General features: G+C 36.5%; 2 protein-coding genes across 8 annotated transcripts in view; both read left to right on the top strand.

Moving 5' to 3' along the window:
• The window catches only part of WDR35 (WD repeat domain 35), a 63,410-nt gene extending 48,004 nt beyond the window's left edge, over nt 1–15,406 (top strand). For 5 of the 7 annotated variants that reach the window (XM_067008055.1, XM_067008053.1, XM_067008054.1 and 2 more), the window contains 11 exons: nt 84–220; nt 532–735; nt 1,609–1,755; nt 2,366–2,498; nt 4,542–4,652; nt 5,569–5,733; nt 6,721–6,861; nt 7,853–8,009; nt 11,425–11,665; nt 11,965–12,071; nt 13,617–15,406. In XM_067008055.1, the coding sequence (XP_066864156.1) occupies nt 84–220; nt 532–735; nt 1,609–1,755; nt 2,366–2,498; nt 4,542–4,652; nt 5,569–5,733; nt 6,721–6,861; nt 7,853–8,009; nt 11,425–11,665; nt 11,965–12,071; nt 13,617–13,741 (1,668 nt within the window). In that variant the 3' untranslated portion in view covers nt 13,742–15,406. Of the gene's footprint in view, nt 1–83; nt 221–531; nt 736–1,608; nt 1,756–2,365; nt 2,499–4,541; nt 4,653–5,568; nt 5,734–6,720; nt 6,862–7,852; nt 8,010–11,424; nt 11,666–11,964; nt 12,195–13,616 lie in introns of those variants that run through there. The other 2 variants (XM_059078609.2, XM_059078608.2) reach the window with 1 other exon arrangement.
• A 3,617-nt stretch (nt 15,407–19,023) lies between these two features.
• TTC32 (tetratricopeptide repeat domain 32) lies at nt 19,024–23,370 on the top strand. Its single transcript, XM_059078613.2, has 3 exons — nt 19,024–19,298; nt 21,818–21,984; nt 22,729–23,370. The coding sequence occupies exons 1-3, from the start codon at nt 19,147–19,149 to the stop codon at nt 22,854–22,856; spliced, it is 447 nt and encodes a 148-aa protein (XP_058934596.1). The 5' UTR covers nt 19,024–19,146; the 3' UTR covers nt 22,857–23,370.
• The last annotated feature ends 4,472 nt before the right edge of the window (nt 23,371–27,842 follow it).

Consider the following 27,842-nt stretch of genomic DNA (forward strand, 5'->3'; position numbering starts at 1 on the left):
GTTTGCTGTTTTTACTGTAAAAAAAAAATTACATACTCTAAAGGCAACTATTTGAATTTCTTTCTTTTCATCTTTACTTTTAGAATCCAGAATATCCAAACAAGGATTATATCATTAACTTTGAGATTCGGTCCCTGAGAGATAGCCGAGCTCTGATTGAGAAGGTTGGAATTGAGGATGCATCTCAATTCATAGAGGATAATCCACACCCCCGACTTTGGTATTTAAAAATAAATAAATAAGACCTCTCAACTTTTCAGGCGGAAAGTCTCAGCTCTGTCGTCCCCTGCTCTCATACTAGGCTCCTGATGGGAATAGGCCTCTGTTCTTCTTCTTCTTTTTAAAATTTAGAAATTTATTTTAGATTCGGAAGTATTCAACATAAGCATAATATTATATGAAACGTATAAATGTATTAATCACTGTCCACCATGTTTCACTAGAAACAATAGGTGTAATAACTGAATTCTGATTCAAGACTTGTTTACCCTTGATTCACCATCGGCTTTTCTGTTTCTCTTTTTAATAAAGGCGCCTGCTGGCTGAAGCAGCTCTTCAGAAGCTGAATTTGCACACCGCAGAGCAAGCGTTTGTGCGTTGCAAAGACTACCAAGGCATTAAGTTTGTGAAGCGCCTGGGTAACCTGCAGAGCGAGTCCATGAAGCAGGCGGAAGTGGCTGCCTACTTCGGCAGGTTCGAAGAGGCTGAAAGGATGTATCTCGATATGGACAGAAGGTAAGTGATAAAGGTGCAGGCATCCGGGCTACTAACAGAATTTGTGATTTTTTTTTTTTTTTTTTTTTTTCACAAATGAGGATTGTAAAATAGACTAAATGTATCATACCATCTCTTTCAGAAGATAATTTCAGTTTGGATTACAACCTAGATAGTCTACATGACTTTCATTAATTTATGCTTTGTAATTTGGGGGCAGCTTTCTTCTCTGTTTTTATGTAATATTAATGACTGGCCATGAGAGAGTTTTTGCACTTGGTAGGAAAAAAATTCATATGACTGCAGAGACTGGAGGCTTTATCATTTATTACACCACTCATTATTTGGGTTCTCTTTTTTGGTTTAGGCCATTATTTAATTTTCACTTGTCAAGGAGCATGAAATCAAAATCAAAGGTATTTAGGGATTGAGATTTATTCTTTATATTTCATTTTTATTTATATAAAGTACTGTATGAATTTTATTTCAGCTGTGAACATTATATCTAATTTTTATTATTTGTACTCTCAGGAGGTTGCTAATACAACTCAAGCCCTGAAAAGAAATATAAAACCAAACATGTAAACATGAAATAAGTCTGATTATGTCTTAAGAAATTGATGAAAAGAAGTGATTATTATTTAAGTCATTATTTTGCCAAGTAAATTGAAAGTCTAGGAAAACAAGAGGCAGGAAATTGTTTCCTCTTTCCTTTTGCAGGTTCTCCCCATTGCCTCTTACCCGGTGAGGCAAAATTTCTAAAATGTTTGGAGTTACCTTATCTGTCTCTTCATTGTTGTGTATTCTCAGTACCCTAGAATTGAACCTAGCACATAGTAGGCGCTTGATAGAGACCTGTTGAATGAATGACTGAATGAATGTCATTTTCTGTAGAGATCTGGCTATTGGCCTCCGGCTGAAGTTGGGAGATTGGTTTCGAGTACTCCAACTCCTGAAAACTGGATCTGGTGATGCGGATGACAGTGTCCTTGAACAAGCCCACGATGCCATCGGAGACTACTTTGCTGATCGACAAAAGTGGTAGGTAACCTGTCTGGGCCCCTCATCCGTTCATTTGGCACTTACAGTTGTAGCTGCCTGCGTACCTCCCTATGAAATAATGCTAGGGAAAGGAAGACCATCCTTCCAGATCCCAAAGTTCACACAGCTCTGGATTCACATCGAGGAGCAAGAGATCCTTTAAGCTGTTAGGTAAGCACTGTAAGACTTCGGAGTTTCAAAACCCAGAAGACTTATACTGTAGGTCCAGGTAGCTTTCTACTGTTTGAGGCCACGGTTTATATTTTCTCTTGTTATTATAGATTATTTTCAGAAATCATTGACTTTTATTCGTGTTATTTTGATCAGTATGCTTATTTATTTATGTCAGTGTTTGGAAATACAACAGTATATCAGAGTAAAACATATTTCTTAAGAACATTCAAAGAATGTTGTAACTAAAATATGCTATGCAGTCTTTAGTTTTGTTTTTTGTTCAATTTATATGCTTCAAAGACATTCTGTAACTAAAGATGATTAGAATAATACTAGTGCTGGCATTCTAATGAAAACATTTTTAGTAAATGTGCTTATTTATGAGCAGATTCACATTAGTTTTAAAAGGTTTTTTTTTTTTTTTTGCTTTCCATAGGTTGAATGCTGTACAATATTATGTACAAGGCCGGAACCAGGAACGCTTAGCTGAGTGTTATTATATGTTAGAGGATTATGAGGGATTGGAGAATCTTGCCAATTCACTTCCAGAAAACCACAAGTTGCTTCCAGTAGGTATTATAAATTTCAGTTTTCGGAGTTGTTAGGTTACTTTATAAGGTTTTTATGTCGTAGTCTGGAAATATCCTCTGCAATATAGAGAGTTAAAAATTAACTAAAACTTTACAGTTTCTTAGGCATGGAATGATGCTTTAGTTATTAAAACAATTTACCAGTATTACAGAATGCTTGAAACTGGAGAGGAAGAAATCAGTCATCTTCCTACTATTTTAACATGATCACAGTCTTGTGTAGGCTTGTCAGTTTTGTAAACTTGCTTTAAAAAATTAGCTGAACACATGAAATATTTACAGATGAAATGACATGTTGTCAGAGATTCGCTTCACAATGATTTGAGGTGGGTCTGGGGAGTAGTGTGTGCCTATGTATGTTTGAAATTTGCTATAAGAAAAGTTTAAGATAGCTTAAACTTTTATTAGGTTCACAATAAACTTTTATTAGGTTATATTAGCAATAAAAGTCAAGATAGCTTGACTTTTATTAGGTCATATTAACAGTAAAGGATTTAATGTTGAAAAAAAGAGAAACTAAAAGCAGAGTTCTCTATAACTTTGTTCTAAATTTTCTTTTTAAGGCTTTTTAAATTAATTGTTGAATAATGTAAATGAGCTTGTTTTTTATTTGTTTTATCAGAAAGGTAAATCACTGAGTTGTACAAGACCTGGAGAGGTAGTAGCTCTCAACTGCAGGGTCTGGACGTATGTCAGTTGTGGGTTCTGCTACAAAATTTTGTCGGTTACTTAATAGATGAGTATAGAATTCTGTTAATTCAGTTCTTTTCTCTATTGTGAATTAGAGCAATTATTCCTGTAATAATGGCATTTTTACACACCCCTATTCTCAATCTTATATGTTTACTTGAGTAGGAAAACTGAAATTACTTACAACCCTGGGATTAAGGACTGTGTATCTGACATTATACTGTCACCTGTTAGGTGTGTCTGATGATGCAGAAAAAAATGTTGCTGTACGGTATCCAGGACAGTAATATTACTGATTAAGTACTAAGTAATTATAGCTATAATAATTAAATATTTAAAATAATTAAAAATTTTCAGTAGTACTGCAAATTTTAAATCAAGTTTTGGAGGACTTTTTAATAACATGGGAAAACGTACAGAATATTTAAGTGAGGAACACAGCACAGGATACAAAACTATATATAATATGATTACGATATATTCACAAACACACATATACATATATATTCATAGGACACAGATGTTAGGAAATTACACCAGAATATAGAGAGAGGTTTCTTATGGGAATAAGATTATGTGTACCTTTATTTTTTCATATTTTCTAATTTTTTTTTTTTTTTTACCATAAGAATGTATTACTTTACAATCAGGAAAATGTAAGCATTACTTTGAAAAAGATAGTTGGGTACAAAATTGTACTTTTATGATATATCCCCAAATATTTTAGGAGTAGAGATGGGGTGAGAAAACCCTGACCAATTAGATATTAAGAAAGAAAAAAAGGTGATATTTTGAAGATGGCAAGTGCAGCCCAAGGGCTATGATCGGTGGGTGTGGTGGCTCTCCTCCTGTGTTTTTGGTCCAGCTTCCTGAACTGATGAATGGCCAACTTGTCTGGGGCATTGCTTTATAGAGGTATTTGAGAGCCCTGTGAGTGTCCGGTTTCCCTTAAGCCTCTAATTAATGATTGACATTGAGTATAACATCAACTGCCTTAAAGGGTTTTTTTTTTACTTACTAGCATGGGGTTTGTTTTGGAGCTTGGTATTTCTGTAAACTAGCTACTGCACTGAGAGAAGGTAAGAGTGCAGTATCTTCAGAACCTGGTTGAAAATAAGATCCGTGCTGTGAGCCAGTGAAGCACAGATTTTATAGGAGGTGATGTTTTAGCATCTCTTCTGGTTTGTAGCCCCTGCCCCTACGTCCATTTAAAAGAAAAATTACTGTAGCCACCAGAAAATTTAATATTCTTATGTCCCTATGGAGTTTTATAAGTTAAAATATAAGTGATTTCCTTGTTCTATGAGATCGATAGTATTATCTTGTCCACAGGAAATAGCACAAATGTTTGTGAGAGCTGGAATGTGTGAACAAGCAGTGACTGCGTTTCTGAAATGTAATCAACCAAAGGCAGCAGTGGATACCTGTGTACATCTCAACCGAGTAAGGAACTGAAAATTAAAGTCACCATGGTGATGCTTTAAAGACTGTTGCCAGTAAGGGTTGGAGAGCTTGAGATGAATTTTGTGAAAGGAGCCAGATAGTCTTTTACTTAGTTGAGGACTGAGAAAATGTTGGAATTTACATTTACCTCTTGAATTGCTACCATTAAGGGTGACCCACTCATAACTAACTCAGTATGGGAACCTGAACAAACCCTGTGCGTTTAGTCTGGCAAGTTTTTGTCTGCAAGTAATTTCATAATTTTCTGCATTTTATTAGGGTTGGGTTTTGTTTCCAAAGAAGGACCAGTTAATGGTCATTGCAAGAGGAAGGAATTGAGTTACTTTATCAGTATTTATTTTGGCAAATCTATTTTCCTTTCCCCTTATAGAAAACACATACTTGATATTTTTAAGAGCCGGAATTTAACTAAAATTAAAATGCAGAATTGTTGAAATTGTTGACTATCAATGTATTCTTTTAAGTATTTTCTTGAAGTATTTTATAAAGCTCCATTTGCTTTATAAAAATAACTTTTAAATGTTAAATCTGATAGGACATTTTCTTAACTGAAATTGTGTATTTTTTTACTATAAACAAATGTATCTTTTTCTTGCTCATAGTTTGTGAAAAATTAGAATTATAAGATTAATGTGATTATAAACTTTGACGCTTTCTTTTTTAGATGTACTTCTTAAGCAAACCAGTCTTAGATCATTTGATTATTTTGACATGTTTGACTCCTAAAATTTATAATTGCTCTGATTTGAAGTGATTTTTAAAAACATATACCAGTTTTTTATTTTGATATAGTGTTAGTTGTTAGTATAAACTTAAAGCTTTATTGTATGTATTTTAAGACATATCTGACTATAAATGCTTGGGTAATTGTATGCTATATATATATTTTCCCCAGTGGAACAAAGCTGTTGAATTGGCTAAAAGTCATAATATGAAAGAAATTGGTTCCCTGTTAGCGAGGTATGCATCTCATTTATTGGAAAAGAATAAAATTCTTGATGCCATAGAACTCTATCGGAAAGCCAGTTACTTTTATGATGCTGCTAAGCTGATGTTTAAGGTAATGTAATAATCTTGGTGAGTATTTGGCTTGTCCTAGTTACCACTGTTTTCTTATAACTCAAGGACACATTTTCCATTTTTTAGAAACAAATATTTCTTATAGCAAAATCCCTCTCGTTTATTACTACTATAACTATGTGTTATCTTAGTATTATTACATTTTAGTAAAAAGGCTGTTTATTACTTTTAGCACCTTATTGATGCTTAAGCAGTTTTATATTTACTTAATACCGAAGTTAACAGAGAATTATAGAATTTTCAGGGACCATAAAGTACAAATTCCCTTAACTGGAATTTAAATCCTGATGATAACAAAACTGTAAGTCCTTTTAAATGTGCAAGTTTTAAAGACATCACACTGTTTTTTTTTTAATTTAAGAAAGATTTTATTATATATCACTTTTTAAAAATTCAGCAGGTTCTTATTAGTTATCTATTTTATACACATTAGTGTGTATATGTCAATCCCACTCTCGACAGTACACTTTTCATAGTATATGCATTTGGAGGGAACATGACTAGTAACAGTATTAATGTATATGCAAATTTTACATTCTAGTCTATACTTTTCCCATTCGATTTAATGACAGAGGAAAAATTTCCCTCCGAATCATTTTAAAAAATTTAAATTTCTGAAGGTTGTACCATGTTAAAGCCATCTTATCTCTGGGTACTTGGAACATTATTTTAAAAATCTCTTTGTTATATAAAATACTAGCCATTCTATGAAAGCTTTCTTCATTTTGATTTAATTATGTATCAGCATCTGTTATTTTCTAAAATTGTTTTGAGTTCTAACTCTAATGGCTAAATACTAAGAAAGAACTAAGTACTTATCAGGACTATGGAAAAGAAAATGGGTGGTATTTATATTCCACCCTACTGACTTTCCTCCTTTTTTTAGAGAATCATATTTCAGAAATGATAATATTTGTACAAGTATAGATTAAGAAATATTTCCCCCCAATTCTTTAAATGTTTAAAGATTGCAGATGAAGAGGCAAAGAAAAGAACTAAACCTTTACGTGTTAAGAAGCTCTATGTACTATCAGCTTTACTTATAGAGCAGTACCATGAACAAATGAAAAATGCCCAACGAGGAAAAGTTAAAGGAAAGAGCTCAGAGGTAAGGTAGAACATAAAGTAACATTATTAAGTCATCTGAAGTGTTTAAGGAAAAAAGTACTATCAAACTTCTCTTTATGGACAGGCCATTTAATTTACTTGTTTGCATTTATTTTCTTAAATGATATGAGGAAAAGGAATGACTGATTTGGAATTACTGCTCACATTTAGACATTTCAACTTGGAAATATTGAAAATTATATATGTTTACTAATCTGTAATCTTTGCTTAAATTCCTTACTTGGTAAATCCTTTCTAATTAGTGAGTTTTAAAAACTTTCCTAGAATATATACATTATTTTAATGTGTAGATGAGCCTTATATTAACTTAAAGTTTAATCAATTATATTTAAAAATTTGATGTTACTATGGGGAGGAGAGTCCTTTCACAATGTATCCGTATACAAATCACCATGATGTACACTTTAAATATCTTACAATTTGATTTGTCAATTATACCTCAATAAAACTGAAGAAAAAATTTGATCGTATCAATTTAACAAAATGTGAATTATAAGGGAGACATTAAGTCTGTAGTGACAGTTTTTTTTTTTTTTTTTTTTAATTTTTATTTATTTATTTATTTATGGCTGTGTTGGGTCTTCGCTTCCGCGCGAGGGCTTTCTCCGGTTGCGGCAAGCGGGGGCCCCTCTTCATCGCGGTGCGCGGGCCTCTCGCTATCGCGGCTGCTCTTGTTGCGGAGCACAGGCTCCAGACGCGCAGGCTCAGTAATTGTGGCTCACGGGCCCAGTTGCTCCGCGGCACGTGGGATCTTCCCAGACCAGGGCTCGAACCCGTGTCTCCTGCATCGGCAGGCGGACGCTCAACCACTGCGCCACCAGGGAAGCCCTGTAGTGAGAGTTTTATAATGAGAAAATCTGCTAGTTGAGCCATTTTAATGTATTGATATACCAGTTTCAGAAATCATCTCTGTTGCAAGGACCATTGTTACGGTTGTGCTGACAGAAAATGTGGGTCTGCTTTACGTGCAGGTCACTTCTGCTTTGGCTGGTTTGCTGGAAGAAGAAGTGCTGTCTACAACTAGTCGTTTCACAGATAATGCTTGGAGAGGGGCTGAGGCTTACCACTTCTTCCTACTGGCGCAGAGGCAGCTCTACGAGGGCTGTGTTGACAGTGCATTGAAGACAGGTGGGCAAATTACCTAATGTTTATAACATGTCTAAAAAATCATAAATTGTGAATGAAGGCCTAGCTCCTTCAAGTTGCCCTTATATTAATTTCAATAATACTTTTTTTCCCGTGGATTTATTTGCATATATTTGCTGTTTATGATCTGTTTTTCACATTCCCTTTTTGAAGTTCTTTTTATTTTTTAATACATGGAAAGCAATATATACGGTTCACAGAAAAACCAGAAGTTTGAGATAAGCAAAAAGAACATTTATAGCATTCACTATCACTTAAACACTTAATAGCCCAGTTCCTATCCTTTTGTGTATGTGTGTGTGTGTGTGTGTGTATGTGTATATTATATATATATAATATAAACTATAAACATTTACATATTTAATATCTGTAATATATATTATATTATATATAATAATTATATAAAATATATATTTAAATAAAAATAAGTATATATATTTAGAAATAATTTTTTTTTACAATATTGAGAGTATAACAAACCATACTTTTGTGTACTTTTAAAAAACCATAATGATATATTGTAAAATATTTCCATATTAGTAGATAGATTTCTATAGCATTTAATTGTATGTTAAATGTTTTTTATAAAAATGATACTTACATAACAATTTCAACCCAAACAGAAAAAAATACAAAAAAAAAATAAAATAATCTTATAATTCAGAGATAATCATTGCTAACATTTGGGTGAACCTCCTTTTAGACATTTTTTCCAAGCTTATAAAATTGTATACAGTTTTATTTAAAATAATATCACACAATGTATGTTGCTCCTGAGTTTGATTTTTACCCTCAATAGTATATTGCAGTTATCTTTCCACGTTGATAAATGTAGATCTATGTTGTCATTTTTAATACCTATATAATGTGCCATTGTATTTATGTACTATAATTTACAAAAGATTATTTACATGTAGTATCAGGATCTTCATTTCTGGATTAACAATATCTTCAAGTTTAGATAGGTTAACTCCAAAAGAGCATAGTTATGAGAATTATGTTATAAACCAAAGCATATGAATGACTAAATCGTTACAGCACTTTCAGATGGGCCATGACAGCACTGCCGGCACTGTCACCACCCACCCTGGGTCACATTGGTTGGGCCACTGTGAAATAGCCATCACCAGCACACGTCATACCCCAGTACATCATCAATCTATAGTATAATGGCATCATCTTTAAAAGAAACCTTTTTAGAGAAATTCTTTTATTTGAATGTTTCTGGAATTCTATAGTGATGACTTTTCTTTTTCTTTATTCATTATTTTTTGTAAGAGCTCTTTAGAAATTATATATAGTAACCCTCTGTCATATCTGTTGATTTTCCCTGGCATTTATAAGTTACAGTTACTTAACCTCTCTAAGCTTCAGTTTCTTTTTGTGAAAAGTGGGGATAATAGGATCTTCTTCATAGGTTTGTTTTGAGGATTAAGCGAGCAAGTTATGAAAAGAAAATCTACTTATTATAGTGCCTGGATACTGTGAGCCCTCGAGAAGTGGTAGTCATGATGATGATATTGACAGTGGCTTTTTACAAAGTCCTATCAATCAGTCTTGATAGGGGTCATGCTCAGGAAGTCCATCACTTCAAGGTTATTAAATATTGTATTTTATTTTAACTTCTTATTTATTACAAAACCATTTATTAAAAACGTATTCACCCCTCACGGATTTGAAATTCTACCTTTATGAAACTAAGTTCACACATTTTGTTAATCTCTTCCTAGGCTGTTATTTTCTAGACATGGATCTCTGTGTCTGTACTTTCTCTTATTTACCTTACTTTTACATTTTAATATCTGGAATTTCTGTTATCCTTCATTCCTCTTCTTTTATGGATATTCGCTTGCATTTGTTTGTTCAGATTAACTTTAGAATCTTTTTGAAGGTGGGAAGAGTTTCAGTGAAGTCCTAGTGGATTTTGAATTAGAATTGCATTAATTTAATGTATTAATATTGGGATCATTGATATGTTTATAATATTGAGTTTTCTCATCCAGAAACATCAATTTTTAAAAACCTTTTATATATCTGTGTTTCTCTCTAAAGTTCTGTAGTTTTCTTATATGTTCTGTACATTTCTTTTGTAGCTGATTCCTGTTTTTGTCATTGTTAGCACTGGGGAATGTACCTTTTTTTTCTAATTGATTATCAGCTATACATAGGAATCATTTTTATTTTTGTATGTTTATAACTTACCTTCATTGAATTTTAACTGATTAATATGTGATATAAGTTATACACTGTTTAAAATAGTTGTATTTTATATAATTTATGCACAGTATCTAGACTTACTATATTACAAGATCAGTTGGACTTTTAACTGATTAATTTTAACTGATTAATATGTGATATAAGTTATACACTGTTTAAAATAGTTGTATTTTATATAATTTATGCACAGTATCTAGACTTACTATATTACAAGATCAGTTGGACTTTTAACTTGAGATTCTTTACCTACTGGGTGAAGATATCCATATGCTTTAATATTGTTGTCGTTCAGTGATAAAATGATCTGAAACAATGTATACTCTGTAAATTATTGCCTGTGAACCTGTGAAATTAGAGGGTATGCTTTATTGTAACTCAATGAATTTCCTTTTTGTAAATTTCTTCCACTGAACTTTGTCGTAAATACTTGACCCCAACACCAGTTTATAGGAATCTAGTTGTAAAATACATGATTATGTTGTTTTAAATTGTTTTGTGAAATTTCCAATATCATACTATAACAAGACATTTTTAAGATTGTGAGGTCTAGAGAATAAAAAGATACAATTTGGTTACCAATCTGATATTAATTGTGCAGTGCATTTTGAAGAAAGAGATGATATCTCCAGCATAGAAAAATTGAAAATAAGGTATGGTAGCTGTCAAAATAAATTGTCTGAACTGACAACTTACAGTCTCATTTTCACTTCTTTTTTTCTCAAAGTTCTGTTGTTTCAGTAAGACAAACAAAAGCAATAATCTGTTCAAAGAAACACAAAGAGAAAACATATGATTTCATACTTTGCTTTTTTAACAAAAAGAAACATGATATCTTGAGAATCCACAGAAATTCTAACATATTTATATGCAACAAAAGATGGGTGTTTTGACACCAATTATTTTTGGTCTGTGTATATATTTCTAAGTGGCCCAGCCATGTGCATCATTTGACGATGGTTATTTTTAAAGGCCCTGAGCTGTTAGCTCTGGAGTTACAGAATGTGGAGATCATGGAGCCTCCTTCCTCCTACTTGTTCTCTGGGCACCTAACCATTGTTTTCTTTAAGTTTGCTAAAGTTCATGTAGGTTAAACTGAAATAGCTTAACATAGATATTTTCCCATGCATGTTCAAGATATCATGATTGCTTTAAAAAATCCAAATTGTCTTCTCTTTCCTAGCTCTTCACCTGAGAGACTATGAAGACATTATCCCTGCCGTTGAGATCTACTCTCTGTTAGCACTCTGTGCATGTGCCAGTAGGGCTTTTGGCACTTGTTCAAAAGCTTTTATTAAACTTGAATCTTTAGAGACCCTCAGTTCGGAACAGAAACAGCAATATGAAAATCTTGCTCTAGAAATCTTCACCAAACATACTCCAAAGGATAACAGAAAATCTGAATTGGACAGCCTTCTTGAAGGGTAGGCTAAATGTAACTAGTAGATGTCATTCTATAACACCTTACTAGAAGCTTGGATTTTTATATCTAAATAGTGTAATATAATAATTAAAGCACTAAATTTTGAAGTAATCTACCTTAACATTATACCCTACTTAATTTAGTCTTATAAGTGTATTAATATTTGATTTTCTCATTGTAAGAAAAGTTTTTTATTTGAAACTTATCTTGAAATGCTTTTCATTCTTCAGTTTTTATAGTGTGATGAAGTTTTAAGGAATTAGAAGTTTCAAAGTATAATTGTCCCCTCTTATTTTACAGAGGGGAAGGGAAGCTGCCGACATGTGTTGCCACAGGAAACCCGGTCACTGAATATCAATTCTGGACATGTAACGTGTGCAGGCACTGTGTCCTGGCTCAGGAAATAAGTAACTATAACTTCTGTCCCTTATGCCATAGTGCAGTGGGATGAAGACATGACAAACTGCATATAATAGGAGTGTTTATATAACAATGTTGACTTTATGTAAATAAGCATCATTATTTCAGTTGTATTTTTATAAAAATTTTCTATATATATATAAAATACATAATGTATACATATATAAAATTTTGTGTAAAATACAACCATGAAATAATGATGCTGATTGTCATATAAATGTATGGCAATGGACCATATTATCTGCCTGTCTGTCTTATCTATCTATTTATCTATCTATCTATCTATTTATCTATCTTGTGGTTGGTTATATGATACTATGGAAATATTCCAAATAAGAAAATTTTTTCTCACAGCATCACGGTTAGTAGCAGGGAGGGATGGGGGAAACATGGGAATGGGGCAAAGTTGAATTTAGGGAACTGACATAACCTGTATTAGATGGAGGTTAAACAGTTGTAATACCAAAATGAGCACTGTCTCTGTGTTTAATTAAATAAGCATCTTCTCTATTTTATTTTCAGAAGTGAAGAGAAGGCATTTTAAGACATAGTTTTTTTACAATTTGAATTGTTTCTAATAGCTTAAGTTTTACATAGCTTTTCCTTTTTAATCTACCCTTTTAGTTTCATCTAAGAGATGGCATTTGGCACTTCACTCTTCATATTATTGCGCCAAACCCTTGGCTGTATTTATGATGCTTTACATTTGTACAAAAATGTCTAGCTTGTAGCTGTAGTTTTACTTGAAACATTGTCACCAAGCTGGATCCTTTCTTTAAACAACTCTTGGGTTGTGGGGAGTGATTCTCAACATGCATCTGTTTTGACTTACTGTCATTAATTTAAAAAAGAAAAATTGTTATCAGTAATGGGTAATTTCTTACCTGTTTTATATAGCTAATAATATCCTCCATTTCTCACGATCTTACTTCCTCTCATTTTATGGTTTCAGGCCAGACTTAAGCACTATTCCGTCAAGGTTGTTTGCTGAGGTTTGGCTGATATTTAGGAGAGGCAACAAAGAGAAATAGGCAAGGTTGTTATTGCAGCTTTAATACTTAGGTTAGTTAACTCTCTCAGTGTGATATGTTTCTGGTCCTTTAGAGCCAAGTGAAGCCTGATGCAGATGGAGAATAGTGAGCTATGAGAAGAGGTTTAGAGCTTAAATGAGCTCATAACAGATAGCAGGCTGCTGTGCCTAAATAAAATGAGAAGACCAGAAATCTTCAAAGTCTCTGACTGTGTTCACGTGCCTTGTGGGAAGTTATCTTGATGTAATGGTAGCCTCCAAATACTCTACCAAGCAAGCCATTCCAGAGGTCACGGAACAGAAAGGGTTACAAGCTCAAATCACATGGTTTATTGAATCAACTTGAAATGTACAGTGGAGAACAAGGAGAAAGTGATGGGATAGATGAACACTATTCGTATAGGATGCCAGTCAGGTAGAGAGAGTACAGTTCCTGATTCCTGAGTTATATACTGTTCTTATGTCCTGACTCTTACTCTGCCTCATCACCTTCCCCCGACAGCGTGGCTAGGAAGAGGACCAGAGCTGAGACTTGAGCCAGGGGACCCGATCGAGCGGAGGGCGCCCGAGGCCAGCGAGGCACATGTGCTCCATAGAAAAGGCAGTTTTACCTGGTCGTGGCTGTAGGTGCCAGTGAGCCTGCCGAGCAGCCGTGGATTCAGTTGTATTTCCTGGGCAGAGGACAGGCCAGAATAAGTGTCATCGGTGGGTAATTGAATTAAGACCTCCCGCACATCGAGCACTTGATAAGGCTTCTGCGCACCTAGTGCGCCGTGAATAGTTAGCGCCTTGGTTGCCTTTTGTAGTTTTACTGCCTTGTCAATATTAGGTATAGTCACACATATATGCTCTATTTACTTTGTCTAACATGTCTCATAAGTTTCTAACTTATCTAAGTTTAAGACAGTGAATTTCATCTATCTCATTTGTTTTTGTCTGTAACAGAACGCAGTATTCCCCCAAATCAGAAAACAACATCCTAACTGAGATATCAGCCCTAGGGAATATATCTCCTGTTGAACGTAATTACATTCTTCCCACGAGACTTTCTCTTTTCAGGAATGAAACTATTCCCTGCTTCATCAACGAGGGAGAAGTTTTCAGGGATATAGGTTTAGGAATTCCTGCAGGACTGCATGTTCAGAGTTGTGATTCTTGGTCCATGGTCTAATGCCTGAATATCTCTTCTTTCCTTTTCTCATCCCAGAAATCGGCTGAGAACTCAAAGTTAGACTGTCATTCTCTAGCCCTTACTGTTACTTGTTGATGACACTCCCATTTGCTTCAATTCCAAAATCAGCTGTTGGCTCCTCAGACTTTTCCTAACGTATCTTATGGGAACTCTCTTTTGGAGCCTTCTCATTTGCCACTAATTCTTTGCTACCCGAGCGCTAGAATTTCTCCTCTAACTTAATTATTTCAGATAGATCCCGAGTTATTGTCACTACTTCTTGTTCAGTTTAATCAGGACGCCAGAATCTCTAAAAACAACCTCTCATACCTTGCAGACCTAGATTATCACATATGTATATGGGTGTATGTATGTATATATACTTATACACATACACATACCCACATGCATATACACACATATATATGTGTGTATATATATGTGTGTGTGTGTGTGTGTGTGTGTGTGTACACACACAGATATATCTTTCCAGCTACTGTAAAAGCTTATGACTATTTGGGATTTAAATCTGTGTATGTTTTAGGGATCTGTCATAATGTCTTGGGGACAGACCTTTGTCCTGCTTGAAAATTGGTTTTATTCAACATGAAGGAAATTTCAGGTTAGCAACACCAACAAATTCTCTCCCCTGATTAAAGGGGCAGTGAGAAGCAAAATGGTCTATATATAACAAATACTTGGAGAGAATTCAGATAGACAGAATGAAGCAGTATATTGAAGACATTATAATAAAGGTGGTTCTCTTCTTGTAATAAACATGAGCTGACTCCCTTTAAGTAATGCTTTTCTTTATCATAAAATTTGGCCTGAATTATGTTAGGTTTCAGAGTAGCATGGTAGGCCGAACTATTGACATGATCGAACTGATTGACAAAGCTATACAAATAAGCAGTGTGTAACAAGCAGCATAGCATTGTTGACCCGCTGTCATGCACAAATGCTAATTTTATTTTATATACGTTTTATATACATATTACATACATGTTTTTGCTAACATACACTTTGAAATTATCTTTTTGTATTCTAAGAGCTGAGATCTTAGATGTTATGTGGCATTAGTGAAAAAACATAAAAATAATAAATGTTGAGGTAAAAATTGTATTTATCCTGTTTTCTTTATCTATGACTCATGCTAACATGGTATTCGTCTTGTTTTGATTTAAATATTTTTCTTTTTTTTTTTTTTTTTTTTTTTTTGCGGTATGCGGGCCTCTCACTGTTGTGGCCTCTCCCGTTGCGGAGCACAGGCTCCGGACGCGCAGGCCTGGCGGCCATGGCTCACGGGCTTAGTTGCTCCGAGGCATGTGGGATCTTCCCGGACCAGGGCACGAACCCGTGTCTCCTGCATCGGCAGGCGGACTCTCAACCACTGCGCCACCAGGGAAGCCCTGATTTAAATATTTTGATGGGGCTTGGGTCGAAGGGTATTGGGCTCCAGAGTGGATAAGGGGAGACAGGGACAGGAGGTACAGTAGTTGGACAATATCACTTTTGCTACCTACAGGAAAGCAACAACAACTTATTAAAGATACCAGGCAAATGTCTGATGACTGGAGGTTGCAGTTAATTACTCCTTAGAGATCATACAGAGTTCACATTTAGAAATGGGGGAAACATTGTTCCCAGATTTTTCATGGAAAATCAAGAGTACCTAATTTGATGATGTTATAGCTCCAAAATATTGCGACGGAGTTTCTAAAATGAAAATAGCAATATTATGTTGCCCCCTCCTGCCTATTCTTATCATTTTCTCAGTTCATTTTTTAAAAGAAATTAACACTTTAAAAAAAAATAAAGTTATTTATTTATTTATCTATTTATTGGCTGCATCGGGCCTTCGTTGCTGCGTGCAGGCTTTCTCTAGTTGCGGTGAGCGGGGGCTACTCTTCGTTGCAGTGCACAGGCTTCTCATTGCGGTGGCTTCTCTTGTTGTGGAGCACGGGCTCTAGGCGTGCGGGCTTCAGTAGTTGTGGTACGTGGGCTCAGTAGTTGTGGCTCGCGGGCTCTAGAGCGCAGGCTCAGTAGTTGTGGTGCACAGGCTTAGTTGCTCCGCAGCATGTGGGATCTTCCTGGACCAGGGCTGGAACCCGTGTCCCCTGCATTGGCAGGCGGATTCTTAACCACTGTGCCACCAGGGAAGTCCCACTTACTGCTTTTTGAGTATAAAACTAACATATGTTCATGTGAGAAAATGTCAAAGTACATAAAGAGTATAGATGAGAAAGTAAAAATAGTCTTAATAACCTTTTTAAAAATAAAAGACATTAATTTATATTTTAGTTGAATTTAGGAGAAGAAAAATATGAGGTGAAATGGGAATTCCTTGGTGGTCCAGTGGTTAGGACTCCACGCTTTCACTGTCAAGGGTGCAGGTTCGATCCCTGGTAGGGGAACTAAAATCCCGCAAGCCCCGCTGTGTGGCCAGAAAAAAAAAAAAAAAAAAAGAGATGAAACTGAAGAAATTGCTGTTCTGTAAGTTTTCTTCATAATAAGAGCTCTTTGTTTTTAAGAGATTTCTCAAAAATTAAAAGAAAAAGTAGACATTAGAGTTTCTATTTTATCTACTCATTTCTTATTTGGCACAGTTTAAATTTCTAGTTAGTAAAATATAGAGGAATTTAGAGAAAAATGAGAAACCTCTACACACCCACTATAAAAGCTAGAATTGAAACTGACAAAATGTTGGTGACGATACGGAGTAATTGAAACCCTCATACATTGCTGGGGGAAATGCAGAGTAGTACACCCACTCTGGAAAAGTTGAGTTTTAGACGTTCTCTATATATTCTGGAAATATATATGTATAGTGTATGTGTGTGTATACACATATTTTAAAAATTTATTTATTTAGTATTTATTTTTACTATCCCAGTCAATGACAGGGAAACCTTACTGAGGCCCCCTAGCCATGGGGCTCAGGCAAGGGGCTGCCCTGCAGAGGAAGGAGGAACTCGTGGAGGAGTCTTATTTGACTTTCTTCTCAGGGCACAGGCTGTTGTTGTAGCCACACTTCTTGAGGCAGATGACAGTGTGGGGTTAAAGGCGAGCATGACGCTTTCAGCAGATCATCTTATAGTTGTGTTGCTGGCTGAGCTGGCTGAGGGAAGTCTTGATGATGCCACCCTGCAGGCAAAGCACCGAGTGCATGTGGACTGTGTGGAAGACGGCCAAGAGAGTCGGAGAGGGACAGCAACTGAGCCTGGGCCCAGCAGCTCTGTCACGGGGCAGGGCCCTCCCGTGTCCTGTAGACCAGAGCTTCCCAAGTGTGATGGAGACGCCATGTCAGATCCCTTGGACACACCAGCCCAAACCTGCTCCACAGAACCTCCATCTTTGCATTTCCCACCCGTATCAGATACATGATTTGCAGATATTTTTCTCTTACTCTCTGGGTTATTTACTTTGTGGATAGTCTTTTAATGCACAAAAGTTTTTACTTTTCATAAAGTCCAGTTTATTTTTTCTTTTGTTGCCTGTCTCTTTGGTGTCATAGCCAAGAAATCATTGCCAAATCCAATGTCATGAAGCTTTTGCTTTATGTTTTCTTTTAAGAATTTTTAATCTTTAGCTCTTACGTTTAGGTCTTTAGTCCATTTTGAGTGAATTTTCTAATATGGTATTTAGGTCCCACTTCGTTCTTTTGCATGTGGATATCCAGTTTTCCCACCACCATTTATGGAAAAGACTGTCTTTATGCCAATACCACACTGTTTTGATTACTGTGCTTTAGTTAAGTTTTGAAATCAGGATGTGTAAGTCCTCCAACTTTGTTCTTTTTCAAGATTGTTTTGGCTATTTGGAATCCCTTGAAATTTCTTATGATTTCTAGGACGGAGTTTTATATTTCTGTAAAAACATCATTGGGGTTTTGATAGGGATTCGATTGAATCTGTAGATTGCTTTAGTACGAACATGGTTTGGCTATTTATGGCTTTCTTTAATCAATGTTTTGTAGTTTTCATCTAACCGAGTCTTTCATCTCCTTGGTTAATTCCTAAGTATTTTATTCTTTTTGATGCTATGTTAAATGTAACTGTTCTCTCAGGACTGTTCATTTTACGTAACTTTTACTTGGATTAAATGTATTGTGCTTAATACATTACTACATGGGTTTCCCTTTGGCATAAAGGGCCGGGGAATGTAAACTGACGTCCTCGACCACAGACTATTAACACAAAATACTATTCGATTAATCCTTACACTATTCTAGAAGTTCAAAAAGGTTGAGAAGTTTGCAGTCTAGAGCCTTGGAGTTAATAAATGGTAGTGTTTGAAATTGGACTCAGGTCCATGTGACAACTAAGCTCATGGGATTTCGACATAAAATGTCTCACTGTAACCACAGCCTACTTAGAACAACCTCTAGCAGGTGGACGCAGGAACCGGAAAAGTGTTACAATAAATCCGTGGGTCATTTAGCCATTCATAAAACAAACCTACATCTTTTCCGCTTCCAGCACCGCCCCCCTGCCCCCACCATTCACTGTAACAAAGGGCAAACTCCTTGCAACATGTAATCACGGACTTAGAAACCAGTTTGGGACTATCGATCTACTGCTTTTCTGGAGACAGGCAGGCGAGACCAGCAGTAACAAGAGAAGTGCACTTCACAGGGGTCTGTCGGCCCAGGCTTTCCCGAAGCACCTGCGCCCTCCACCAGCAGCGTCATTAATCCCGCGAGACGACGGGTCCGCGGAAGGCACAAACTTCCCCCTTTGCTAGAGCCCAAGTTTTTGCCGTCAAGTTAAATTCCGGGGTGCAGAAGTAGCTTTGTCGTGCCGCCTCTAATCGCTCAGAAATCAACCCCACTTCGACACGGAAAGCTAGGCCTCCGACCGCTATGGAAGAGCAGCAAGGGCAAGAAAACCTCGCGACCCTAGCGCTTGCTCAAGCTCATTTCCAGAAGGGCGAGTACGCAGAGGCCGAAGCGCTGTACTCCGCTTACGTTCGGCAGTACGCCTGTGCGGCCTCCGAGGGAGAGGCGCCCGGGAGGTAACTATCGCGAGACGTGGGCACAGCGGGACCTCTGCAAGGTGGGCGGCAGGGCCCGTGCAGTCTGTTTACTGGGTTTCCGGAGCTCATCCGCGCAGCGGGCAGACGTTTGTCTTTCCAGAAAGGCAGTGAGGGAGCACCCTAGAACGCAGCCCTCTGCGCGTTCCTCTGGGACACCCATGAAGGTGTCCGGACACCGGGGCGCCGGCTGCCTTTCACCTCGAGTGAAAGTATATATTGGTTATATACCCCGTGTTGTACAATATATCCTTGTAGCTTATTTTATACCTAATATTTTGTACCTCTTAATCCCCCAGCCCTGTATTGCCCCTCCCTCCTTCCCCACTGGTAACCACTAGTTTGTTCTCTATATCTGTGAGTCTGCTTCTTGTTTGTTATATGCACTAGTTTGTTATATTTTTTAGACCTATCTAGTAGGTTTCAAAAAGGATTCATCAGCAACAGGCATTGATGCCTCTAGTCTTTTTACTCCTCCTCCTTTTTTCATCTCAGCCCGAGAGCACAAATTTGTTGTGTGGCAAATGTAATTTCTGCCCCTTACCAGCATAGGAAAGAAAGTCTGTGGAAGTTTAGCAGAAGGTTACTCAGCATGCCTGCATGAACCTTCTAATTTCCGTATCGTTCTAAAATTCTTCTAGGAACTCATGGTTAAACTGAATTCTGTCATGTCAACTTTCTTCCTTAAATATATCTTTTAGGGTTCGTTTATTTTTAAAACAATGGGTCAGTGAATCATTTTGAAACAGTATTCACAATCTTTGTATGCCTGCCACTCTGAATGGTTTATAATGTTTTCTTTTAATATCCCAAAGTGCAGCCTTAGCCATAAACCTAATTTCCAAATATTTTTTTTTTCTTTGCTAAAGTTAGCAAGTGCAAAGAAGATAAAAGTCTACTTTTGGATTAGGTGATTTGGTTATATTCCATCCAAGTAAACACTATCATTACAAAATTCTCAATATTAAAAAAATTCGGCTTTAACTGTTAACCCATGTCTTTAAAATATGAAACTATTTCCATATGGAGAACAGGCTTTTAGAATTTGTTGTAATGAGATCTAATTCTAAATCAAACATTTGATGATCCTCTGATAATAAGACATTTATAACAAAGTTTTGAAGCTTAGAAATTTAATGACTAAAGCCTTACCGAGTCCTGAGGCTGCATTTTCCTTAATACTCTTTACTGGGCAGCAGTTCAGCTATATCATAACAGAGAGAGATAAACGGAGTGTCCCTTCTTGTTCACTAGGATTTAATGGTGGTGCTAGTGGCATCTAGAAGTGTCCATGTACCCAGTCTCTCTCAGTACTAGCTCACAGAAACAGACCTTTTCTAAAGTTGCAGTGATTCCTTTCCATTGTTAGGACACTTCAACGTGAAGGAGACCCCTAGGCTGTGCATGCCCCTCCTGACAGCAGAAATCACAGTCCCTATCTGAGATCTCAAGGATCAAGATGTTAGGAGAAGTAACTTTTAATAACACTGACTGCAGTCACAAATATTTTCTGAGACCTAGACTTTGAACTGTGGAGTATAACAGAGAATGGCAGCTGAGTTTAGCCTGCATCTTCCCTGTTTGGTTCAAATTTGAGAATCCTCCTTGAAAAGAAGAAAGGAAATCAATCATCTCTGACATGGAGCAGATCCCACTGATCGTCTCTTGTCCAGCAGAGGCTGTGTGTGTGTGTGTGTGTGTGTGTGTGTGTGTGTGTGTGTCCTGTTGAGCTGGTGGCTGGTCAGAGCTGCCTGGATGTCTAACCACTCGCAGGAGTCTTCTCACTCAGAGCTCCTTGGACCACCTCTGGAGCCCTCAGATGCAGTGCCGTTTCTGCACACAGGACCCCCGTTGTGGACCAGAGCCGTGATGTCCCACTAGCAGGAAGCCAGTCTGGCCTTGGGAGGGATACCTGCCGAGGCTGGAGGGGAGGGCCACTCTATCCCCAGAGAGCACTCCCTAGGGATCACCGTGTTGATTTTTCACTTAGAGTTAACCTCTGTTTCTTTACTGGTGGAAAACGATTCAAAATCTCAGTGTTTTGAGATCATTTAAAAATTTGAGGATAAAACGGATTCACTTTATGACATGTCCGTAGCACCCTTGAACTTTGGGGCTGGCTTTCCCTGCTTGCTGCATTCAATTCTGAGCTGTCTTCTCTGCCTCACTGGCATGTGTTTTAGAAAATAAACATTTTCATATTATATTCAACAAAACAAGTTGACAATGAACAGGGGCTTTGAACGCACAGTAATTTTGAATGTGCTTTTCAGATTGACATTGTAGTGCTATATAACCTTGCACATGTAGAAAACAGGATTAAACAAAAATTGACTCCACTGCTTTATTTCCTTGCACTTTGTTTCTTCCGCTTGGTTTTTCAGTGTGTAGATACTGCATGTTAATAGGCTATGAGTTTGACAACACCCAAAAGAGAATGAAAGGGGAAGCAAGAGGAATTTGGCAACACTGTGTTTTTAATGTGAACTTTTTGTTTAAAGCAAATGCAGCCCTGAGGATTTGGCTATTGCATATAACAACAGGGGGCAAATCAAGTACTTCAGGGTGGATTTTTATGAAGCCATGGATGACTACACATCTGCCATAGAAGTCCAACCCAATTTTGAAGTTCCATATTACAACAGAGGGTTGATATTATATAGGCTGGGTAAGAAATTTTTTTACCCTTTTGTCCTTGACTGTATTCTGTGAATTCAGAGCTCTCAAATGTTGTAACGCTAATGTAATAATCATCCAGTGTGAAAGTGATGTGAAATTTAGGTTTAGAGCCTGGAGCGAAGGAAGCCTACCTGAATTTATTTTAGGCTTTCAGTAGGTGTTACAGACCACAGCGGGGCACTGGGGAGGGAGTTGGACCTGGGCACCGGAGTGCGGGTGGTCCCGTTACTTTGTGCCTCTGCGTCCCAGCTGTGGAATGGGGGTAATGCTGCTGGTCCCCTGTGAAACTTTTCGGAGTTAAAATCTTTGAAGGCATACAAGACAATATAAAGTGAAGGGGGTTTAGATTCTTGGACTAAAGGGACGGTTAGGATCGTTTCTCATTAAAGTGTTAAAAAGAATATTAATTTCCTGTTTCTTAATTTTACTGTAATTATATAAAATAGGTAATATGATTTTGTTGAAATTTTGTGATGATTTAGGCTATGTACCTGTTAAATCCCAGTACGTAAACCCATAACTAATTTTAAGTGTATTAATCTGTAAGGGTACACAAAGTTACTGTGATACGAACATCCCTACATCATTATCAAGAGGAAAATTTTCCTTTAGTTGGAGTGGTTGAAAGCTTGTAAATATAAAAGCAAAAGTATATGTATCCAAACTTTTCTATGAATAATATATAGAAATACTCAGTGTTTTTTCTTTTCCATTTTTTTGGGTTCTGGTACAGGATACTTTGATGATGCCTTGGAAGATTTCAAGAAAGTATTAGACTTAAATCCTGGATTTCAAGATGCCATGTTGAGCTTAAAACAGACTATTCTAGACAAAAAAGAAAAGCAAAGAAGAAATTATTGAAAATTTAAACTTAATTGAAATATTAACTCATGATCCACCTGGCATCACATTGTCTCTAATTTAAAGCTGGTGTTAAGCTATTTTGATTTATATTTAAGATAAAGAGATTCATGCATCAGCACTGAAAGTTAAATGATGTACTTAAGGTAGTTAATTTCAGATTGAGTATGTTGAGTAGGTATGCTTTTATGAAGTGTGAATAAGTAAAAAGAATGTATAATTGTATGGGCTTCCCTGGTGGCGCAGTGGTTGAGAGTCCGCCTGCCAATGCAGGGGACACGGGTTTGTGCCCCGGTCCGGGAGGATCCCACATGCTGCGGAGCGGCTGGTCCTGTGAGCCATGGCCACTGAGCCTGCGCGTCCGGAGCCTGTGCTCCGCAACGGGAGAGGCCACAACAGCGAGAGGCCCGTTACCGCAAAAAAAAAAAAAAAGAATGTTTAATTGTATATCATTACAGTAAAATATTTACAGAAATGTATGGTATTTTCTTCAGTAAAACTATTAATTTTGCTATTTTTTTATTCCCAACATTTTATTGAAAAAACTTACCTCTACAGAAAATTGGAAGTATAGTACAATAAACACAAACTTTTCACTGAGATTCACCAGTTGTTAACATTGTGTCACATTTGCTTTTTCTCTATACTTAAATATATAACTTTTTGCTGAGCCACTTGAAACTAAGTTGCGCAGATATCACAATACTCCTAAATATTTCAGCCTGCATTTTCTAATAGAGACAGCCTTCTTTATAGCCACAATACTGTTATAATACCTAATAAAACTAATAATTCTATAATATCATCCATACCCAGCCCATATTCGAATTCCCCAATTGTTTCCAAAATGTCTTGTGTAGATTTTTATTTCTGGATCTGGAGTCAATCAAGTTACATTGCATTTTGTTGTTAAGTCTCTTTGTGTTCTTTTAATCTACAAGAGTCCCCTGCCCATTTTCTCCCCATGGCATTCACTTTGAGAGCAAAGCTATTTTATATAGCTAGGCTAGAGAGACATAACATTTGGGCTTAAAAATAAACACATGTCTTGCATGAGAGCAATTTGAAAGAATTCAGCTTACACTTGATTTTCTCTAGTAATCATTGATAAGGGAGTTAAGATTTAAATATGGAGCATCGTTTTTTGTCTCTGGATAATGACACTAATAATAGCCATCATCGACATTTACTAAATACTCACTATAAGCCAAGAACTGTTCACACTCTGTATAATAAATTGCGACTGGAATGGGGGTGATTAGAGAGGTGAGAAACTGACAAAAAGCACTTCGTAAACAGAAGGCTTTAAAAAAATCTATTTTATTTGGGTGCTGCAACGCACGTTTAGGCTATGATGAAGCTTTCAAGAGCTGGGAAGGATTTGAAGGGAAAACGAGCCAGAGTCACCATGTCTCACCTACATTTGTGTGTGTGTGTGTTTTTATTGTTGAGGTTTGGCTTTCAAAGATTCAGAACCTGTATCTGGAGATCTCCCAAACTAGTTTATTATTGCTGTGGAAAAAACTGTTCTGGGGTGGAAATTGCCCTAATCAGGAGAAAAGAGTATGTTTGCCCAGTGTCTCCAGAGGAGGGCTTAGCTTAGCTACTGTGGCCTACTCATATGCAATCACCATCATCACCCTCAAAAGGGTGTTTTGTTTTGTTTTGTTTTGTTTTGTTTGAGTTTAAGTGATCTCATAAAGCAGAGGACGTAATTGCCTCGTTTGTAGTTCATAAATAATATCTGGCAAAATACATGAAGAATTGGGGCTGCAGGTGAATGAATATTAAAAGGAAATGAAGTTTGAAAGGAAACTAAAATCTCTATTTCCGGAATGATTCACATTTTCCAATATGACTTATCTTTCTGTTTGTTGGAAATGTCTTTAAAAGAATGTATAAAGTTGCATTAAAATGTAGAAAAATTCCTCTTAAGAAAACTTATTTTAAAAACTTATTTTACAACTTATTAAAAAAGTAAAATAAAAAGCAAAGTCCGTAGACTTCGGGAAGGTTTAAAGCCAGTCTCTCCAGAAAATCAAATACTTTAAAAATGCTCAATAACTTTATTTTCTCTCGGCTTATATTCTCTTTTCTTTACTCTTGACGGATCAGATGTAATATGAAAAAAAGCTTATTAAAAATTTAATTTGGTTTGTAGGGTTTTATTATTCAACGTTTCTTCATCCTTTATCAGAAAAAAGTCACTGAAGTTCAGAATCAGCACTTGCTGATTTGGAACCCAGACACTTACTTTTCTCAAGTTACTGGAAATAACTAAAGAATAATATATTTTCCTCATGTGTTTTCTTCAAAACTTTCGACATTACACATTCAGATTCTAAATTTCTGATTGACTAATACCTTTGCTATCTGCCTTAAAAAATTTTTTTTCCTTTTTAAGATTTTTTTTTTTTTTTTTTTTTTTGCGGTACGCGGGCCTCTCACTGTTGTGGCCTCTCCCGTTGCGGAGCACAGGCTCCGGACGCACAGGCTCAGCGGCCACGGCTCACGGGCCCAGCCGCTCCGCGGCATGTGGGATCTTCCCGGACCTGGGCACGAACCCGTGTCCCTTGCATCGGCAGGCGGACTCTCAACCACTGCGCCACCAGGGAAGCCCAAGATTTTTTTGACGTGGACCATTTTTAAAGTCTTTATTGAATTTGTTACAATACTGCTTCTGTTTTATGTTTTGGTTTTTTGGCGGGGATCTGAGCTCCTCGACCAGGGATCAAATCCGCACCCCCTGCATTGGAAGGCGAAGTCTTAACCACTGGACCACCAGGGAAGTCCTGCTATGTACCTTTTAAAAAAGACGTTATTTTACGTTTGCTGTTGTTTATATTTCCCACATTTCAGTATTTGTTGAGCTCTTTTTCTACAAGAACAGTGCCCAAACTATGTTGTTTTTCAGTTTTTTTCTCTCTACAAACAAGGCAGAAAGAGAATAAATGGATGTAAATTACTTTTGAGTTTAGAAAATAACTTTTAACTCTTAAGCACGGAGGTTTTTTTTGTCTGAAATCTGGAACTGAATGAAGCATGTGGACTTCCTTTATAGCAAACCACAGCCCAGCTGTTGCATGAGCAAATGAAATTTCCAAGTCAGCTTTTAGTCATTATCTGTTTGCCCTTTTCTAGCTTTTTTCTGGTTTTTCTGCCTTTCACTGGCCTCTCTACCCCTTCCCCCGCCAACACTGTACATCGTCTTAGCCCTCCGCTGTTCTGCAGGTCTTCGTCTTTCTCAATGGGCAGAATATATTTCAGCCCTGCCACTCAGCACAGATCAATTCAGCATACACCAACACATCCCAATATCTCCATCTCTGCCAAGTATAATCCCCCTTAAACATCTAACTCTAAGCTTCAAATAATTAAACCCCTGTCTTTCTTAACAACTTTAATTTGTCCTTGAAAGTGCTTCTGCTAAGTGAAAAGCCATAAAATGGAAACATTTTACATTCACTTTAATTGGAAAAATTACAAATTCCATCTTAGCCCAAGATACCCAAATACTTTTTGCAGATGGAAAAATATATCACGAAATAATGCCATTTGCAGCAACATAGATGGGACTAGAGATTGTCACACTGAGTGAAGTAAGTCAGACAGAGAAGGACAAACGTGAAATCGCTTATATGTGGAATCTAAAAAAGGGTACAGATGAACTTATTTACAAAACAGAAATAGAGTTACAGATGTAAAAACAAACTTATGATTACCAGGGTGTAAGGGGAGGGAGGGATAAATTAGGAGATTGGGATTGACATATACACACTACTATATATAAAATAGATAACTAATAAGGACCTACTGTCAAGCACAGGGAACTCTAATCAATACTCTGTAATGGCCTATACGGGAAAGGAATCTAAAAAAGAGTGGATATAAGTATATGTATAACTGATTCACTTTGCTGTACTCTTGAAACTAACACAACATTGTAAATCAACTATACTCCAATAAAATTTTTAAAATATATATATCAATTGACTGATAAAGACAAATTTATATAAGTAATAATTTGGAATTACATAATTACAACAGTTACATAAACTGTAATGGCAAGAATGCTTCCTTTACTCATTGTTTTTTCTGTACCATTAAAAAAAAACAGTTTTATTGAGATACAGAGTGTACAATTCGATGGTTTTTAAGTATATTCAGAGTTTCTGTACCAGTCTTAACTTTTTCAAGCTATTCGGGTCTCATGGTCTTCTGGCATGCAGAATGCACTTAATGAAGTTATAACACTTTTGGGCAAATTAAAGGCTAAACATGAGAGTGTTTCAAAACACCTAATAGCACACAAACACAGAAGGAAGAGTGCTAACAACTGCTGCCTCTTCTGCTTCCATCCAAATAAGTAGCATGATTCCAATTTGGCTCACGTCATGTTCTCTGACAAGAAACTTGTGTGGAGTAAACGGGAGGTGCATCTCTGCCTGAAGCCGTGATGTGGAACTTTCACTTCTTATGGCATATTTATTTAACGTGTTTGGGTGAACAGGTTGTTATTTTAAAAAACTAATTATTGACAAACATATGGTGTAACTTTCCAAGAACCTAGTGAAGAGCTAACAGAACAGTTGGTACATCAGCTAAGTGTGTAATTTTAACAGCTTCTAGATAAATGCACGTTGTGTTGTTTTCTATATTTCTCAAAAATGTGACACTAAATTACGGGAAGGGGATTCCAGTTAAAAATGGCATTTAGAGACAGAGAGGAGATAGAGAGAGAGAGAGAGAGAGAGAGAGAGAAAGAGATTTAGATTTGTTGAATTTCACATCTAATGTTGAGGGTACTTCAGAAAACACCATTTCATTCTTTACAAAAGGATAGAAGGATGAGAAATATGAGTAAAACTTTTTTTTCTTCCTTGGAAAAAAAAAGCAATTGGTAAGATTAAAAAACCTGATTTTTACTTTTTACAATCACAAGAAGATGAAAGGACACATCCATGTAGCCAAAGACATTATAAAAAG

This window comes from Kogia breviceps, chromosome 11 (genome assembly GCF_026419965.1).
Source record: "Kogia breviceps isolate mKogBre1 chromosome 11, mKogBre1 haplotype 1, whole genome shotgun sequence".
NCBI classification, from domain to species: Eukaryota; Metazoa; Chordata; class Mammalia; order Artiodactyla; family Physeteridae; genus Kogia; species Kogia breviceps.